The following is a 20888-nucleotide window of genomic DNA, read 5'->3' on the forward strand; positions in this document are numbered from 1 at the left end:
CTTTCTTTGTAAGACAGTTGTGACAAATACTCAAGAATACCCATGTATTTTCCCACGAATTATTCACAGTCGTAAAATTATTCCTAGCACCTGTTGGAAACATTCGTTGCGCATGTCGATTGAACTTGAATACCTAAGTTTGTTCACACTACGGATCTATCCGAACCGTGTGACAACGACCAGGACATAGAACGACAGATTATCGATGAACACGTGACACCAAAGACAAGTGTGCGATCAACTGAAGACGATGAAGAAGATAAATTGACCTATTCAAAATGCCTACCCATGTTAAATGAAATACAAATTAATGTAATAAAATTTTGAATGTACAGAAAGGTTTATCATTTTTAAAGGGATAACGTTCTGGGAATTCAAAGCTACATTATAATAATACTTCCGGTTTTCGAAGTTACAATAATACTTCCAGCTTTGAGAAAACTGAGTATTCCGACACTCTGCGTAATCCTACATATTGCAACGATCCCGTATGATGTCAGATTTAACAGAGTCCAACGATATGGAAAGTAGAAATATCCAATCTTTCTAGAAAATACTGGATTCCCTGAAAAACACTCATGGTTCATCAAATCTTTAATACTGGAAACTTACAATAATAATTATCTACATACACTTACAGGACTGTAGATAACCGACTAGTAGGCCTACCTTATGCTACTAAGTCGGATAAACCTAAAAGACTGAAGTATCGAGTACAATCACATATTTATATGGAATTACTTCTAACCACTTGTCAAGATCAAGTGTTGACATAAACTAGCATATATTGATGTAACAATTTACAATATAAGAAATAAAACACTGGTAAATAAAGCAATTAATAGATTAATCATATGGTTGGCATGTTCACCAGACAGGCCATATTGGCAGTTACTTTCTATCTATAACAGTTTTATACACAATAAGGGTTTATAATAAATTAACATTTCACCCTTGGCTATAGTCACCTTTCAATAGCACACACACACACAATGTTTTGAAGAAATAGAATAATTATTGTCCTTGGGGTTTACATGTATACAGGATTCAATGTGATGACTTTACTTTTTATACGCCCACATTGAAATGTGGTCATATATTGTCGTTGCCCCCGGCGGTCCGCCGTCCACAAGCTCTAGAGGCTAAAGTTAATATTCGATTGACTTTAAATTTATACACAGTGTTTAAGGTCATCATGAGACGAAGTCTATTGATTTTCACCGATTTCCGATAATTACTGCCAGAGTTATGGTCCTTGATCACTTTGAAAATTAGAGTCTAAAGTTAATATCCGATTGACTTTAAATTTATACACTGTGTTTAAGGTGATGAGACGAAGAAACCTATTGATTTTCACTTTGAAAATTCTTGTGGACGCTTTAGAGTCTAAAGTTAATATCCGATTGACTTTAAATTTATACACAGTGTTTAAGGTGATGAGACAAAGAAACCTATTGATTTTCAATGATTTCTGATAATTACTGCCAGAGTTATGGCCCTTGATCACTTTGAAAAATCTTGTGGATGCTTTAGAGACCGTAGTTATCATTTGATTGATTTTATATTTATACACCATTTACGCAAAGTTTAAGGTCTTGGGACGAACAAGTATATTGATTTTCAACGATTTTTGGTAACTTGAACAGCTAAATCCATGGTATTAAATGTTTAGTATACTAAACGTTAGCATGGGCCAAACAAATTCTAATGATTTTCTGATAATTACTTAATGAGTTGTTACTTAAAGATGGGTTCCCAGACAAGTTTTTATCGGGTGGTTATTTCCAATAAAAGTATGGTAATTTTGGTATATATGGAAAGTAGAGATATCCAATCTTACTAGAAAAATACTTGATTCCCCGATAAACACTCATGGATCGTATACAGGACAAAAATGTAAGGGTTCCCCTAATCAACAGCCCGACGATTAGGAATTTCTGCACGCTTGATGTCAAAGGTCACACGCGAACACTGAGCGCTTGATGTACAAGATGATAACCTTTATGAAGAGTTAGACATACAACACTTTCTGAGATAAAAATGACGGAAAAAGACGTGGGTAGTGGATAATCCGAGAATTTAATTAAGATTCGATATTTGTAATAAATAGTAAGCGATTAAAGACAACATTGTCTTATGTATGCAATAAATTCTAGTCTGACTTCCAAGAGAGGTAAGTCACGTGACGTAAACATGACCTGGTTTGATCGAATTTTTATAGCTGGACATTCCTTCGCAATTACAATGTTTGAGAAGGATTTGAAGCAAAATTATGACAAATTAATTAGTTTGAATATGTTTTTAGTCCATATATACCATTAAATCACCCAGTTTGTACGCAGGAACCCATTTTTAATATAACCAGCACAGTTATATATCCTCCTCACTGTTTTTAATACGTCCTCGTATTATATTGATTAGCAATTTAATTTATAAAATGAAATCTGGGAACATATGTTGAACACGTAACTATTAATGTACAGTTTTAACTACCACATATTTTCTTCGAATACATCCACCAGATATGGTATAAAATCGTCGTAGAATTCTGGGTCTTCCTTGTATATTTTATCAGTCCACGCGTGACGTCAATGGTTGCACGCGGAGATTGATCACTTGATGATGTACATGTTAATAAACTTTATGGAGACTTAGACGTACAACACTTGCTGAGATAAAAATCACGGAAAAAGACTTGGGCAGTGGATAATCTGAGAATTTAATTAGGCTTCAATATTTATGATAAATGAATAGCGATTAAAGACAACATCGTCTTGTGTATGCAATGAATTCTCTTCAGACTTCGCACCCGTTGCTAGGTAGTTCGTCAGCTAAGTCACATGACACAAACATGACCTCTTTTAAACAGTGTTTTGAGAAGGATTTGAAGCAAAAATTTTGACAGATTAATTAGTATTAGTTTGAATATGTTTTTAGTCCAAATACATCATCAAATCACCCTGTTTGTACATAGGAACGTATCTTTAAAATCATTTAAACCTATTTTATGAACATCTAATCTAATGAATAGTGATGATATTGTGCATGAGGAGAAGTATGTTTAATTTTTCTAGAACGCCTAATGCCATTACCAATACATAACATGCTGTCTTGATGACTTATATAATTTAGGTTAGAAGCTACAAAGAGTGCAATATTACCAGAACTGGTAGAGTTAACCAATGATGAAGAGAGTTATGTTCGCATTATTGGTCTGGAAACTGTTGTTAATATTCTTACTTTACTTGATAATGGTAAGTCATTTATATTTCAAAGACATTTCTACTTATAAGACTTATGTTTTTTTATAATCCCAGGATGTTTATTTTAGCTTTATTGTGGTAAGATTTTGACTAAACAATGATAGCATTTTCAACATGTACCGGTAGTATTCATTTTTATACGCCTACATTGAAATGTGGTCGTATATTGTCGTCGCCCCCGTCTGTCCGGCGTCCACAATTGCTATTGATTTTCAATGATATCCGATAATTACTGTCAGAGTCATGTTCCTTGATCACTTTGAAATATCTTGGGGAGGCTAAAGTTATTATTCGATTGACTTTAGATTTATACACAGTATTTAAGGTCATGAGACAAAGAAGCCTATTGATTTCTAACGATTTCTGATAATTACTGCCAGAGTTATCACTACAAATATGGTATCATTTAATATGGGTTTTTTAGCGTTGGTTACTATTCATACTGTTTAACTTCAAAACCGTGTTTGATAATTGATAAAAATCGTTGAAGAATAACAAAAATGGTTTAATTAGTAATATGTTTTAGATTAATGGCAACGGCTTTAGTTTCTCCGAGATGCGTTTAAAAATGGACTACCCATGCACTTATCTATGACGTTCATTTATTGGACGAGCCGTTGAATTTCCCGAGATACGTTTAAAAATGGACTTCCCGTTCAATTATCAAGGGCGTTCATTTGTTAGATGAGCCGTTGAATTTCCCGAGATACGTTACATCGTGTTTTGCCATGCTTCCCGCAAAGAATTCGCGAGAAGCTAGGGTCGAAATAATATTGTCTATAATTAAATGAAGGAGTTGTAATACAGTAATGCTGCCGCGAAAACGTGTACATGTATAATGTACAGGCCGGTTTGAATAACAGCAAAATGAGTTAGGTAATCTCGGGAAAACATTTACCGGCATTCTGTATCGGTTAGGATTTTTTTCTAACGCACTGTACATTCGGCCAAAATGTATGCAACAATGAACAACTTACAATTTTTATACGTCCACATTCATAATGTGAACGTATTATGCCGTCGCCCCTGTCTGTGTGTGTGTGTGTGTGTATGTATGTATGTGTGTGTGTGTGTGTGTGTGTGTGTGTGTGTGTGTGTCTGTGGTTCGCCTACAGGGCGCAATTCTTCATGGATTTTCTTCAAACTTGGTATACTTATTCCTTATACCCCAAGGAAGATCCCTATTGTTTTTGGTGCATGCCCGACCCCCCGGGGCAGAGCCACGCCCATTTCTAGTATTTGTTTGTTTGTCGTCTACAGGCCACATTTCTTAACTAATAATCTTGAAACTTTGCATACACATTCTTTGTACCCTAAGGAACATCCCTATCGTTTGGGGTGCATGCCCAACCCCCAGGGGCAGAGCCACGCCCATTTTCTTTTCGTGTGTCTTTGTGTCGCCTACAGGGCGCAATTCTTACTGGATTTTCTTCAAACTTGGTATACTTATTCCTTATACCCCAAGGAAGATCCCTATTGTTTTTGGTGCATGCCCGACCCCCAGGGGCAGAGCCACGCCCATTTCTAGTATTTGTTTGTTTGTCGTCTACAGGCCACATTTCTTAACTTATAATCTTGCATACACATTCTTTGTACCCTAAGGAACATCCCTATCGTTTGGGGTACATGCCCAACCCCCAGGGGCAGAGCCACGCCCATTTCCCATTTTCTTTTCGTGTGTCTTTGTGTCGCCTACAGGGCGCAATTCTTACTGGATTTTCTTCAAACTTGGTATACTTATTCCTTATACCCCAAGGAAGATCCCTATTGTTTTTGGTGCATGCCCGACCCCCAGGGGCAGAGCCACGCCCATTTCTAGTATTTGTTTGTTTGTCGTCTACAGGCCACATTTCTTAACTTATAATCTTGCATACACATTCTTTGTACCCTAAGGAACATCCCTATCGTTTGGGGTACATGCCCAACCCCCAGGGGCAGAGCCACACTTTATATACTTATTCTTTGTACCCTAAGGAACATTCCTATCATTTGGAACATCCTTATCATTTGGAGTAGGCCCTACATGCCCAACCCCCAGGGGCAGAGCCATGCCAATTTTCTTTTTGTGTGTCGCCTACAGGCCACAATTCTAAATCGATCATCTTGAAACTTAAAATACATATTCCTTATACCCTGAGGTTGGTCCCTTTTCTTTTGGGTGTATGCCCGATTTTGGGGAGATAACTCCATTTAACAATGTCAAACTCCATTTAACAATGTCAAACTGACGTGATATGCTTTAAATAGTTGTCACCCATGTAACATTCGGGTTTTTGTGAGTGGTTTCTGAGAGCCTTTGTTCAACTTATTTTTCAGAACGCTTTGTAAGTGTTAGAAGTATTTATACCGGTTATTTGTTGACGTTTCAAACCACCGTTTTCTCCCCCTTTCCTCCCACTGCTAAAGACCTTTTGGTACTGCAATGACAATGTCTCTCTCTCTCTCTCTCTCTCTCTCACACTAAATAAATTATAAATTCATGTAACTGCAAGTACATGTGCGTTTTCAGGATGTACATTTTTAAAAAGTCTTATGTTTGGGTGTCATTCGTTATTATAATTTAGTACCAAATTTATTATTAATAATTTGTCTTTTAAGAATATTAAGTACTTTTGTCAGATTGGGATTTAATTTCAGACTTCGGTTTCACTTGGTTCGGAGGAGATAACTCCGTCTAACAATGTCAAACTGGCGTGATATGCTTTAAAGAGTTGTCTCCCATGTAAAATTCGGCGTGATATGCTTTAAAGAGTTGTCTCCCATGTAAAATTCGGGTTTTTGTGAGTGTTTTCTGATAGCCTTTGTTAAACTTATTTTTATTAATATTTTGTCTGTAAAAAATCTACAGGTTACAATTATTAATATATTTTTATCAAATTAGCATTATCCACCATAGGTTGTAACTATTTATATTGTTCCATATCCCACCCCCAGGGGCAGAGCCACACCCAATTTTTGTGTTTATCGTCTGCAGGCTGCAATTTTGAATGGATCATCCTGGAACTTTGCTATTTATTTCTTATACCGTAAAGACAGCAATTATTTATATTGGAGCATGCCCCGACCCCCCAGGAATGTGGACGTATATTGCAGCGGTACCGATGCTCTTGTTTAAAACGTATCATTACATCTTCGTCTATAACTTAGATATAATCCATCAATTATTGGCTGCTATAAAATCCAAACTTTAAATTATATAGTAGTAAAAAATCTGTGAGTAGGCGAACAGCCCTTCCAGATTTCTCTCAGCTACTAGTTTCGTTCTTATTTGAACTCTTCAGGCTTAAATGAGGATGTGCGGTGGCCCTCTATATATAGTCTTGGTGGGCACCGGAGCACGTGACGTCACAAATGGACCGGAGTCAATCTTTGGCACCGGAGTCGATTATTCCGAAAAGTGTGCAAATTTGCCGTCATGATTATGCTAATTAGCATTGACTCAAGGCTCCTAACCCTTTTGAACTTTAAGTTTAAACTTTTCTAAACTAGAGAGGGAATAAAAATAACTCTATTAGGTTAAGGGCGTGTATGCACTAATTTTTTATTAGTTATCGCCGTGGGGGTACCACGGCTAGATTAAATGGGAACTCGTCCCTGTTTTCATATTCTGCCTTGAGTTAGGCTGAGAATTACGCTACTATTTCGCATACTTTGAAAAGTGGCTCTAGGAAAGTCTTTCTTGAATTCAACAAGGAGCTCACAAAGTTGTTTTTGCGTTTCTCTGTTGAAACGTTGTAAAAAAAACCAGTCTTCTTTGCTGATGTTTGATTCTGCCAAATCATCGCGATTCAATGTGCGAAAAAGTGGCCAGGCCTCTAGTTCGAGACAAGGATCGACTCCTTCACAAAAGGCCTCCCAGTTACTCATGGTTGGGAATGGTATAGGACAAGGCAAACTGTCATATTTTACCTCCGTTGTCCGTAATAGTAGCAACCCTGGTTTTGATGCTATTACTTGAACAACTTTCCTCACATTGAGGGGAAAGATGACCGATGCTTTGTTTCACAGCGGTGTCCAAGATATCAACTTGGTGTTTAGTTTTCTGGTGACGGGTAAGATCATCCAACCTTTTGTAATTTTGGTTGCACAATTTACACCAGAACTTAAAGGGCCAATCCGGATAATATTTTGGAGAATAAAACTGCTTATTTTTGTGTAAAAATAGCTTAAAATCCTCTAACTTAGGGCCGAGCAACTAACTCAGTATATATGATATGTTTTCAAACAACTTAAATGGAGATCTGTGTCCCAAGGAGTATTATTTGGTGTCTGATAAAACCAGACTTTTATTTTATAAAGATAATGTTTAGGTGAAATTTACTTTTCGTTATCAAGTATAGCACGTGGGTCATTCACAGTATAGACCTCTAAAGGAACGGGAATCGAATCTCAGGTCATCCAACGAAACAATTGACCCGAAATCTTAAAACGATTACATGACCGGATAAGCAATTTCGACGTGCACGTCCACACGACTCAATATTTTGAGCTGAAATTTTGAGACAAACTAAATACACCACTCCTATATTTTGGTGCTTAAATTTCATACGTACTCGGATTTTTATTTTTGAGGCTCTGTTCAAATCGGGATAGACCCTTTAAGCTGGATGTGAAAGCTACGGTAGTGCCGCTTCAAGTTGTATGAGCGCGTGAAAATCTCCCTGCAAATTCCACAGATGTGCTTCATTTTCAAAAGTAGGAATAGTAGTGAACGTCCCTATTGTGACGTCATGGGATATCTCTATGGCCTAGTGCTGGCAGTGTGCCAGGTGTTTTGAGCTGAGTCGATAATACGAGTTCCAAAAGTAAAGGTGCACACGAGAGAAATAGCTAACGGAATTTAAAGATTGTAGTGCAAAGGGGTCAGTGGGGAAAAAGAGTAAACAATAAAGTGGGGGACCCCTCGGGACTACATCTTATCGTTAATGCCATCCGGTGCGAATGTTCTTAAAGTGTGAATCCATTTGAATTCATTGGCTTTCCTTACGGCATCGTTTTTGCCATTTTCTGGGTCAGTCTTAAAAAGCTCTATTATTTTAATCATGACATTCCTACTCGTATGTTTATCTAAGTTGAAGTGTAAAGCGACCGGCTTTGGCCTGCTGTGTCTAATATCTGCATAGTGTTCCTTTATCCGTTTAGAAAAAGCACGTTTGCTTTCTCCTACGTATTGTTTTTTGCAGAGAGAGCATGTTAATAGGTAGACTATATTTCTACTTAAACAATTATAGCCCGTGCGACAGGAATATTTCTTACCAGTTTTACCACTAATGAAGTAGTTATTTTGGTCTAATTTGTGGCAGATATCACAATCCTTCTTGAAGATTGCGACTATATTCTTACTCTGTGTTACTCGGCGACAAATCTCCGCTGTGACAATATACATCTACTTCAAATGTCGCCCAATTCATTTCGGTGGAAGCGGATATTGAATAAAGCCATTTCACACACACATACGTTTACATTACATGCGCATGTCATATATTTATACAATGTCCATGAGTGTGTTACATGTAATTTGCGCCTTCACTCCGTTATTTTGAGTAGCCTACACTTTCTGAATGATTCCATTCTTTTGTACGAATGCATGACCACTCGGACCAACTAATAGACCGCTCGTACGAAACAAAAAGACTACTCGGACCATACAAAAGGACCAATCGGACCAATAATAAAGTGTTGTTTTAATAAGTTAATAATTGCGTTTGTATTAATATGACTACTCGAATCAATAATAAAGTGTTGTTTTAATTGTTGTTTTAATAAATTGATAATTGTGTTTGTTTTAATATGCATACATTTTCTTTGAAATAATAAAATGTTATGTACTTACCCGTGGCATTGTTTCATCATGAACCACATCAAAGAAAATCAGTTAAAACAACGATTAATTTGTATGTATCTGTACTCACACGTGTTACTAGCTGCAATATTTGCAGCTGTGATAATTCTTAAACACGGCTACAATTGATACACTATTCGAGGCTTTTGGCAAGTAAAATAAGGTTCAATTTCAAAATGATCCAAGTTTGCATGGAAATAAGTAATTATTTTACAAATAGTAAAGAGTTGAACACTGAAATCATAATCTTATCTTACCAAACAGTTATTCTGTATTTTCGAGCAAAATGCAAGACATTAGTACTGGACTACTCGAACCAGTGTTGTTTTAATTGTTGTTTTAATTGTTGTTTAAATAAATTGATAATTGTGTTTGTTTTAATATGCATACGTTTTCTTTGAAATAATAAAGTGTTATGTACTTACCCGTGGTATTGTTTCATCATAAAGCACATCAAAGAAAAACAATTAAATTGATGTAATAAAGATATATATTTGCTAATATGTACTTACCGGCAGCGGATATTCTTAAGTTATGTATATACTCACCTATAAATTGTTCGCCTCTTTGTATAGTGATTTAATCATTAATAACATATTGTCTGTATTATATTTTTAAAATGAATAAGTCAAGCCTTATAATGTAATTTAATTGGTCCGTGTGGTCCTTTGGGTTGAGGGAGCCACGGTGGCTAGTTGGGTAAGGCGCTGGCTCGCTAGCCGAGAAAGTTCATCCTAATTTTCCGACGTGGTTTCCCCTTGTCAGTGATGCAGGACGGAGGGCCTGACAAGGACAGCTGTCTAGTCCTTCGGATGAGACGAAAAACCGAGGTCCCGTGTAAACATTGGAATGCACGTAAAAGATCCCTTGGCAGTTGGAATTCGATATAAGAGTAGGCGATAGTGCCGCTGCCCGGGCAAAATTTCCCTCATAGCACACTGTATGGCGTATGCCCGTCTTCATTAGCCCAGTATAGGAGCAGAACAGTAGGACGTTAAACCCTATTTCATTTCATTTCATTTCCTTTGGGTTGGTCCGAATAGCAAAGATAAATATGGGTCCGATATTATGCAATATCGATGCAGGTTTTTTTTTTCTCTCTTTTTTTTTCTAACAATGTTTACATATTATAAAGATACAATATTTGATTATGGGATCTGAAAACAAGCCGTACAGATATATAAATGCATTGTTTATAATTATAATCACGATTTACATACAATTATAACTAGACCTGCATGGCAGTGCTGAATCGGCTTTCAGGCAACAGACCCGAAGGAAGCATATGAAAGTCCATTCACTGGGCTATCGAACGATACTTTTGATAATATGGTAGGTAATATCCAAAGGAGAAATCACGTTTTTGGCAAAAATCTTCATTTTGTTGCATTATATTTCAAAATATCAGATATTTTTTCGACTACTTCTGTTTTTTTGATCATTGTCGGGATAGCTTTAACAAGTTGAATAGATACATCACTTCCTGTGCCAGAAGTGTCAGAAACATCCATTGAGTAGTTTTCGAAAAAAAGATAAATAAAAGAGCATTTTCAATAATTTCACTATTTTTCAACTTTTTTTTAAAGATTGAGGCCATTTTTGGACCACTTATACTATTTCAATGCTTTTATTTTTGGATTCACACCCTAGACCACCGATAGGACTCTGGTTAAGAAAAGTTTAAGAAAAATCGTTGGCGTCGTTTTCAAGAAAAAGGCGTCTCAGAATGCACCAAAACGGAAAATACTAGATTTTCCGCGTACCATAATTTATTTCCTAACCATCAAATTCGTATCATTTAGATGTCATAAGATAGTCTATTCATGGGACTATCCGACGAAACTTTAATTGTTTTGGTCCGCTAATACCTTTTTTTTTTGTTTTTTAAACTACTTCCGTTGTACGAATCATTGTCGGGTAGTTTTAACATCCAGTTTTGGAACTTGAATGGGCACAGGGCTTTATAATGATATACTAAATTAACCGATCAAATAAAATCCTCCTGAGAAATCCTAAGTTCAGAAGTGCCAAAAATGCAAAAATGTCAAAATATCGAAAATTAAATTTTAATAACTGACTACATATTATACATGGTTAGAATCGCTATTAGGTCAGTTTTTTCAATTTATAACATTTTTTTGAAAATCTGTTAAAATAAACAAATAATAGAGCATTTTCCAAAATTTGACGATTTTTCGACTTTTTTCAATTTTCAGTCCCTTTTTTATCATATTCCAGACGTTTAAAATTCTTATTGGATGGTTTCATGAACAAGACTACCGAAAGGACTCTCGATAGAGAAAGTTTAAGAAAAATCCTTGGAGCAGTTTTGGAGATAAAGGCGTCCAAAAACGCTCCAAATCGGAAAATACTTGATTTTCAGCATGTCATAGTTTGCTTCCTGGTCATAGTATCTGTATAAATTGGGCATTATACGACAGTCCATTCCCCGGGCCACCCAACGATACATTAATTTGTTTAATCCGTTTAAATTGGACGGAGAAATCCTGTTTTTCCCAAAAGCACCCATTTTTTCCGTTTTTTCAAAATATCAAGCATTATTTCGACTACTTCCGGTTTAGGGATCATTGTTGAAATTGCTTTATCCATCGGTCTGACAATACAGCTTTACGGTCCTGGAGTTTCAGAAAGATCGATTGATGCTTTAAAAAAAATATAAGGGTTGGAAAATGGGTAGAAAATTCGAAAAAAATTTAAAAAATAAAGGGCGATAACTCTGAACGAAAGTTATATTACTGGAATCCGATGGACATCAGGTATCCAAAAATGTAGGTCAAATTTGAAAATTTGGAAAAATAACAAAATTTTCGAACGATAAAAGTCATAGACGAATGTTCGAAATTGAAAAATGTGAGAGCCATTATTTCGGAAAAGATTCAGGGTTTCCGAAAATGTCACTTGTTTGAAAATAGGTAAAGAATTGACGAAACCACGTCCGATTTTCAATTCCGGGAAAAAGTACAAAGTTTGGTCACTTCCGGTATGCGCAGAAGTTTCAAAAATTATTTATCCAGTAGCCACCACATGGTTTCCCGATAGAAAACTTGGTTCCAGATCAATATCTGTTTGCGATCATGGAGAAATAGGCTCCCGCGGAAAAAAAAAAAAATAATAATAATAATAACTAGATCTGCATAGCAGATATCAAAGCTTTCATATAAACTGCAAAAGGGATTATTAGAATCTATGAATCAACAACCACTTTGACGGAAGATATTCTCTCGGCTAAAAAATCTTTTTTCTCTCAGCTACGAGAGATACGTAGAATTAAACCGGCCCAGAGCCGACCGTGTTGATAAGAAGCCGCTTATTTGACATTGACACGTAACTGAAGGTGAATAGGCCTACCGTCCAGTTAATACAATGGGCAATCTCACGTCGGTCCACTAAAGAGAGGCACATACTAGTCGCCTCCTACTTCCCCAAGACATTTAGTCCAAACCTTGACTCTCATACATATAAACCATTTGGTACTACATGTACATGTATTTCGTACTTATATCATATTAAACCCCTCGGCCGCCATGTTGAATCACACAGTATTTAACGTTCTATATCCTAACATCTTTATGAAATCAACGACAAATCGAAACTTGGGCACTACAACCATTTTTATTTTTACATTATTCAGTTTTTTTTAAATAAGTAATTCTATCACAAATTATAGTGAAGATACCGATCAGTTTTTCTTTGTGTTAATGCGTTCTACATTTTCAAAGCAATGATTCTTATAATGTGCGAGCCGCCATGACACCGGCGGATATTATAACTTCGATAGGCGAGAAACTTCAGGTAGCAGTTGGGTTTCATCAAATCATATAATTATGTGGTACGGCTTCACCTTTATTTCAATGGGAATTGGTTTATTATATGTGCAGTGCAGTTTTAGGTCAGTTTATGTGTAAATTAAGGGAGCTATACATAGGCCAGTAACCTTTTTGTAGTCATTTGACTACTGAAATCAAACAAATTTTACAATGTAGGTAGTGAAAACAAAATGTTATGTTAAGCGTTGTTCTAGGGTGGGGTGGGTGCATAAAATTCCAAGGGTTATTTTTCGTGCACGCCAATATGCACACAGGATTTCGATTTTTCGTCCTACCCAAAAAACTGCACGCAAAGTCAGTTGTCGGGCCTTCGGTTAAGAACCACGGACAAAGGGAGAGAACGGGGACCTCTGTTTTTCATACCATCCAAGCGACTAGGCACTAATCCTTGTACCATGGACGAGGGGACGGGCGTTTTTCATCCCATCGAAACGACTAGACACAGATCCTTGCTAGGCCTTCCATACTTCACCACTGCCAACGGGGAACCACTTTGACCTCGGGTTTTCGTGCCATCCGAACGACTAGACACTAATCCTTGCAAGGCCTTCCGTTCTGCACAAATGAGCCACGCTGGCCTCGTTTTGTCGTAACATACAAACGACTAGACAATGTTTCATAATTTAGTCATGTTCGCGTGGGTGGGTTGGCAGCAGAATTGATATGTACATGATAGTGACACGAGTAGGAGGGGGGGGGAGCGGGGTGTACACAAATCACACAAATCAGAGCTTTGTAATACACGCATATACTTGATATACTAAATACACAAATGGCTGAATTTCGAGACATTTCTGGCACTCTTTTAACACATAATGAGAACACTGCATTAATTTCTATATATCAATAAAATATGCCTCAGACTCATTGTATCATATATGATACACTAAATTTCGACATTGATTTTCAGAAAAAATATTGTTTATTTTTAAATTTGAATTAGACTAGTAACAAAATATATTTTCTGGCAACAAATAGCATATAAATAAAAATAGATTTACTTTCTGATTATTTTTTTTAAATGAAATCATTCCAGGGCCTTTATTGACATTTCAGAAAATGTAGAGTTGGTCCCATGCACTTGAGGCCAGGGTCCTTGAAGTTGTACAGCTGCACCCGGTGACCGATATTTATTTAATGGGGAATAAGTGATAATTCATATTATAGCAGTAAATAATTAAAATATTTCATAGGGATTATAATAATATGTAAGCTTATATCATGTCTGGGTTTTACAGGGTTAAAACCAATATTAAATTCCGAAAACGTGAAAAGTTGCTCGCCGGAATTTAGTACTCATGGTACCGTTGGTTCCTGTGTAGCGCATGCGCGAAGTCAAAACCAGCTAAACTCGAAAACAACCTTGTCGGCACGGAAAACATCAAAGGAGAAATTCGAATTTTTGAAATATTCAAATAGCAAACACTCGACCATGATCCAGGCTATCCTGAAATGTAATAATTTCGGTAATAGGAGACACATTCTCTAAGTCACGACCAATTGTGTATGTTTTTAAGCCCATTAATGTGGATTTTTCACTATTTTTCATTTTCAATTCAAAATGGCGTCCATCAGTTGACCTAAATCAAAATTCTACTGCCTACATTTCATGGGCTTTCCTTCAAGGATTTGGAAAATATAATCCCCTTGTCGGTAAGTAAAATATCAAAAAAGCCTTAGCGATATTTCTCATTTCAAGATGGTGGCACTTCCGGTTTGGGCTACAAACTCCATTTTTAGTTTACGAATCAGTAGTGTCGTAACTAGTAAAGAAATACAATTTCAAGGCAATCGGACCTATATTTCGTTGATTTTTTTTTAAAACTTTGATCCTTAATTTCATCAAGGGGAGATAATACAGAAAATTTCTAATGACATTTTTCAAGTTGTATCGGTAAGATCTATTTATATACTGAATTTCATGAAAATCGTGCAACTATTAAAGAAGTTGTCAAGTTGATTTTAACTTCTGGTTCGAAATCACAGCGACGAATTTTTGAAATTCGAAAATCCGAAATAGCAGATTTGAAGTAAATGATTCAAGGTACTCGAAGAATTTTTTTTTAGTAAAATAGGTCAAAAAGTCACAAAGTTACAACAATGTAGGTCAAATGCATTCGTTCGTAAAATTCGGTGATTTCGGATGTGTAAAACGTTTTGAAAACATACCTATTCCAAAGCCACCACCCATTCTTTGGGGGGTAGGTCAAAGTTTCAGAAAGATCCCACTGTTAGATTCTGAGATATAAGATTTGCAGGAAAAACACACACAAAAAAATAATAATAATAATAATCTTAACAGAAACAATAAGCTTTCATATGTAATACATATGAAAGCTTAATAATTTTAGTAAAAACAATAGTCTTTCAGACGAAAGTCTGAAAGCCTAATTACAAAAGCAAATGCAGGTTCAATCAAGAAACTTGCGTGTTCACCGTCTAGTATAACTTTCGATTTTCTGATATCTAGATTTTAAAGCTTATAGATTGCAGTTACACAGGGTACATGTATATGCAGTAGGAAATGGGGAAGTTGGACGTACAAAAGAATGGAATCATTCAGAGAGTGTACTCAAAATAAGAAAATTATAACGGAGTGAAGGCGAGAATTACATGTAACACACTCGTGGACATTGTATAAATATATGACATACGCATGTAATGTAAACGTATGTGTGTGTGAAATGGCTTTATTCAATATCCGCTTCCACCGAAATGAATTGGGCGACATTTAAAGTAGATGTATATTGTCACAGCAGAGATTTGTCGCCGACTAACACAGAGTAAGAATATAGTCGCAATCTTCTGACCACGTGACTTACCGTTAAACACCCTGTGGAGTGATTTACGGCACTGTGCTCTATGAATGATCGATTTAGATTAACTGAAGCTGCAAGTAATGTGTAAAAGCTCATCGTATGACGTATATAATTTAAAGTTTGGATTTTATAGCAGCCAATAATTGATGGATTACATCTAAGTTATAGACGAAGATGTAATGATACGTTTTAAAAAATTGTAAGTTGTTCATTGTTGCATACATTTTGGCCGACGTTATATGAATGTACAGTGCGTTAGAAAAAAATCCTAACCGATACAGAATGGCGGTAAATGTTTTCTTGAGATTACCTAACTCATTTTGTTGTTATTCAAACCGGCCTGGGGATCAGGGTGGCTAAGTGGGTTAGACGCTTGCTCGCTAGCCTGGAGGTCGGGTGTTCGATCCCTGCTTTGGCCGAGAAAGTTCATCCAGATTTTCCGCCGTGGTTCCCCCTTGTCAGTGATGCAGGACGGAGGGCCTGACAAGGAAAGCTGTCTAGTCCTTCGGATGAGACGAAAAACCGAGGTCCCATGTATACATTGGAATGCACGTAAAAGATCCCTTGGCAGTTGGAATTCGATATAAGAGTAGGCGATAGTACCGCTGCCCGGGCAAAATTTCCCTCAAAGCACACTGTATGGCGTATGCCCGTCTTCATTAGCCCAGCATAGGAGCAGAACAGTAGGACGTTAAACCCCATTTCATTTCATTTCATTTCAAACCGGCCTGTACATTATACATGTACACGTTTTCGCGGCAGCATTAGTGTATTACAACTCCTTCAATTAATCATAGACAATATTATTTCGACCCTAGCTTCTCGCGAATTCCTTGCGGGAAGCATGGCAAAACACGATGTAACGTATCTCGGGAAATTCAATGGCTCGTCTAATAAATGAACCCCCTAGATAATTGAACGGGAAATTCAACGGCTCGTCCAATAAATGAACGCCATAGATAAGTGCTCGGGTAGTCCATTTTTAAACGCATCTCGGAGAAACTAAAGGCGTTGCCATTAATCTAAACCATAGTACTAATTAAACCATTTTTGTTATTTTTCAACGATTTTTATCAATTATCGAACGGGGTTTTGAAATTAAACGGAATGAATAGTAACCAATGCTAAAATCCCATATTAAACGATACCATATTTGTAGTGTATGGCCCTTCATCACTTTTAAAAATCTTGTGGACGCTCTAGAGGCTAAAGTTAATATCCGATTGACTTTAAATTTATACACGGTGTTTAAGGTTGTGAGACGAAAAAGCCCAGTGATTTTCAATGATATCCAATAGTTACTGCCAGAGTTATGGTCCTTGATCACTTTGAAATATCTTATTATCCGATAGACTTTAGATTTATACACAGTATTTAAGGTCATGGGATGAGGAATCTTATTGATTTTCAACCATTTCTAATAATTACTGCCAGAGTTATGGCCTTTGATCACTTTGAAATATCTTGTGGACGCTCTAGAGGCTAGAGTTAATATCCGATTGTCTTCAGATTTATACACAGGGTTTAAGGTCGTTGAAATTTATACACATTGTTTAAGGTTGTGAGACGAAGATGTCTATTGATTTGCAACAATTTTCTATAATTACTGCTAGAGTTAATCAGTTATGGCTCTTGATCACTTTGAAATATCTTGTGAACTCTCTAGAGGCTAAAGTTAGTATCCAATATACACAGTGTTTAAGGTCATGAGACGAAGAAGCCCAGTGATTTTCAATGATTTCCGATTATTACTAGTCCAGAGTTATGGCCCTTGATCACTTTGAAATATCTTGTGAACTCTCTAGAGGCTAAAGTTTGTATCCAATTATACAGTGTTTAAGGTCATGAGACGAAGAAGCCCAGTGATTTTCAATGATTTCTGATTATTACTAGTCCAGAGTTATGGCCTTGATCACTTTGAAAAATCTTGTGGACGCTCTAGAGGCTAAAGTTAATATCCGATTGACTTGAAATTTATACACATTGTTTAAGGTCGTGAGACGAAGATGTCTATTGATTTGCAACAATTTTCTATAATTACTGCTAGAGTTAATCAGTTATGGCCCTTGATCACTTTGAAATATCTTGTGAAATCTCTAGAGGCTAAAGTTAGTATCCGATTATACACAGTATTTAAGGTCGTGAGACGACGAAGCCCAGTGATTTACGTTAATTACTACCAGAGTTAGAGACCAAAATTATCATCCGATTGACTTTAAATTGATAAACAGAGTTTAAGGTCTTCAGACGAACAAGGATATTGATTTTCAATGATTTTTGATAACTTGAACAGCTAAATCCATGATATTAAATGTTTCGTATACTAAACGTTAGCATGGGGCAGAACTAAACGCCTAACAATTTCTAATGATTTTCGGATAATTACTTAATGATTTGTTACTCTTAATCAGATTTTAGTGTATTATAAATTTTTCATTACTGACAATAGAAAAAATATGTGAAAACTCTTGTTGACTGCTCGGATGACTTAGCTGCTGTGGGCGTATGTTTCGTTGCCTGGCAACCGATCTTGAGGGGTGGGGGGAATGATGTTTTATGTTAACAAGACCAGGGAACAGGCTAGGCTTGTGTAAATCCATTACATTCATTCTGATTGATAAACATTATTGTATAAATCCTAAGGTCTTTTCGATTATTTTTTATTTTTCAGAAATTTGCATATATACAATCATTCCATTGGTTTGTAAATTCTGTCAACAGGCCATACATTCTCAAGATTCTACATTACCTGTTATAGCTAAACAACTTGGTAAACTATGTCATGGCTTGTGGGATAAACTCACAGAAGACAAAAAAGGATGGTTTTTAGATCAGTATCGAAGTTTATGCCGGGTGGGGTTAGAAAAATCACGTTCAATTGATAAAGACTGTCCTTCGAAGGTATGAACTAATTGAGTGAATTTTGTGTAAAATTCTGATTAGCATTATACTTTTTAGCACCAAACAGTTTAATTGATTTCATATGAACAACTGCTAGAAATTATTGATATTTTTGCCTATAAATAAAATTAGAAAGTCTTATTCATTGGTGGTAATGAATTATGATTAAAATGGCTATTGAAGTAAGCAGTGTTAGTATTCAAAACATTTACTTGAAATTGATGTAATTTTTGTGTTTATATTATTGTTGATCAGATTTTCAGTCAGGGTTGTAAAAATCCAATAGCCCGACGCCCGGAGCTACCAAAAATAACTTAGTTACGGGCTAGTGATCATTTATCCGTACTAGTCCTTGGCTAGTGCCCTTTCATTGGTTTGTGAATTAAACTAGTGACGATATCGATAAATAAACTGTAAAACATTGCACATTTATTTCTCAAATTTCAAGGAAAACTCAATCATAACAATAGATTTTCTGTAGTAAAACTTAGAGCTGTATGGACATTTTTTGTACCCCTTCTATTCATTCATTATTGACATTTCTCCATCTTGCACTCTTTGACAGGTCACGTATAAAACAGTTGAAATCAGGTTAATTTAAAAACAAAAGATTCACAATACCAAGTCATTACTGCCAGACTACGTCAAATAAATCTTATTTAGTGCCCATGTTTGTCAGTTTTACGCTTCTATATTGAAAATACAAAAGCCACTGCAATAATAACGGCCCACGATAATCTCTTAATCAAATTCTATAATTCTGACATGAATCTTTTTTTAAGTTTTCAAGCAAAAAAGTCTCACGCATCGGTCTAAGATTCTCATATTGCTGTCGATACCCCTCACGTACATTATTATCCCACTGAGTATCTTGACCTATCTGTGGGCAGTATCCCTTAAATAAGTTACCCTACTGAATACCTACACCTACCTGTAGGCAATACCCATCACGTAAGTTGTCATGCTGATTATCGTGACCTACCTGTGGGTAATAACCCTTCAGTAACTTAATCAACTGTGGGCAGTATCCCTTAAGTAAGCTACCTGTGGGCAATATCACTCAAGTGACTTTCCCCGCTAGGAATCTAGACTTACCTGCGGGCAATAACCCTCCTCAAGTAACTTACCAGACTGAGCGTCTAGACCTACCTGTGGGCAATAACCCCCATGTTACATACCCAACTGGGCATCTAGACATATCTGCGGGCACAACTCATCAAGTAACCTATCACAGTGGGCATATAGACCTACCTATACGTGATATCTCTCGGGTAACTTACCTGTCTGAACATTTTTACCTACCGTCAGGCAATACCCTTCCAGTAAATTACCCCACTGAGCATCTAGACCTACCTGTGGGTAATAGCCCTTAAGTAACTTACTCAGCTGTGGGCAGTACCCCTTAAGTAAGCTACTTGTGGGCAATATCTCTCAATTGACTTACCGCACTAGGCATCTAGACTTAACTGTGGGCAATAACCCCACTCCAGTAACTTTACCCGACTGAGTGTCTAGACCTACCTGTGGGCAATAACCCCCAAGTAACGTACTTGACTAGGCATCTAGACATACCTGTGGGCAATACTCATCAAGTAACTTATCCCAGTGGGCATATAGACCTACCTATAGGTGATATCTCTCAGGTAACATAGCCATCTGAACATTTTTACCTACCGGTAGGCAATACCCTTCCAGTAAATGGCAACATGAGCACCTAGGCTTACTCTACTGAGCACCTAGACCTACCCGTGGGCAATACCCATCAATAGCGTACCCTACTGAGCATCTAGACCTACCTGTGGGTAATACTCCTCAAGTAACTTACCCTACTGAGCATCTAGACCTACTTGTGGGCAATACGCCCCAGGCAGCTTACCCCACTGAGCATCTAGACCTACCTGTGGGCCATATCCCTCACGCCACTTACCCCACTAAACATACAATGTATATAACTAGCTGCATGCAATATCCCTCAATTAACTTACCCTCCCGAACACCTAGACCTCAATTTAAGGTATTGAGGTTTTGGGTCTACTTTGCTTCTAACTGTTGCCGAAATTTGCATGTAACTTGCCGCCCCTACCTACCCACTGTCAATACCCGAAAAGGGAATGGCATAATACAATACTTATGATTTCCCTTCTTTTTAATGCCCAATTTATCTCTAGCAATGCGAATACATAAGCTCGTAAATCATACAGTTCTGGTACAAAAA

At 36.8% G+C, this 20888-nt stretch overlaps 1 protein-coding gene across 1 annotated transcript in view; it reads left to right on the forward strand.

Moving 5' to 3' along the window:
• LOC126820650 (serine/threonine-protein phosphatase 4 regulatory subunit 4) overlaps positions 1–20888 on the forward strand; it is a 197375-nt gene that overhangs the window by 107695 nt on the left and 68792 nt on the right. Inside the window, exons 8-9 of the mRNA XM_050548731.2 lie at positions 3133–3254; positions 18444–18673. Of these exons, the coding sequence (XP_050404688.1) occupies positions 3133–3254; positions 18444–18673 (352 nt within the window). The remainder of the gene's footprint in view (positions 1–3132; positions 3255–18443; positions 18674–20888) is intronic.

Source organism: Patella vulgata, chromosome 5 (genome assembly GCF_932274485.2).
Source record: "Patella vulgata chromosome 5, xgPatVulg1.2, whole genome shotgun sequence".
NCBI lineage: Eukaryota > Metazoa > Mollusca > Gastropoda > Patellidae > Patella > Patella vulgata.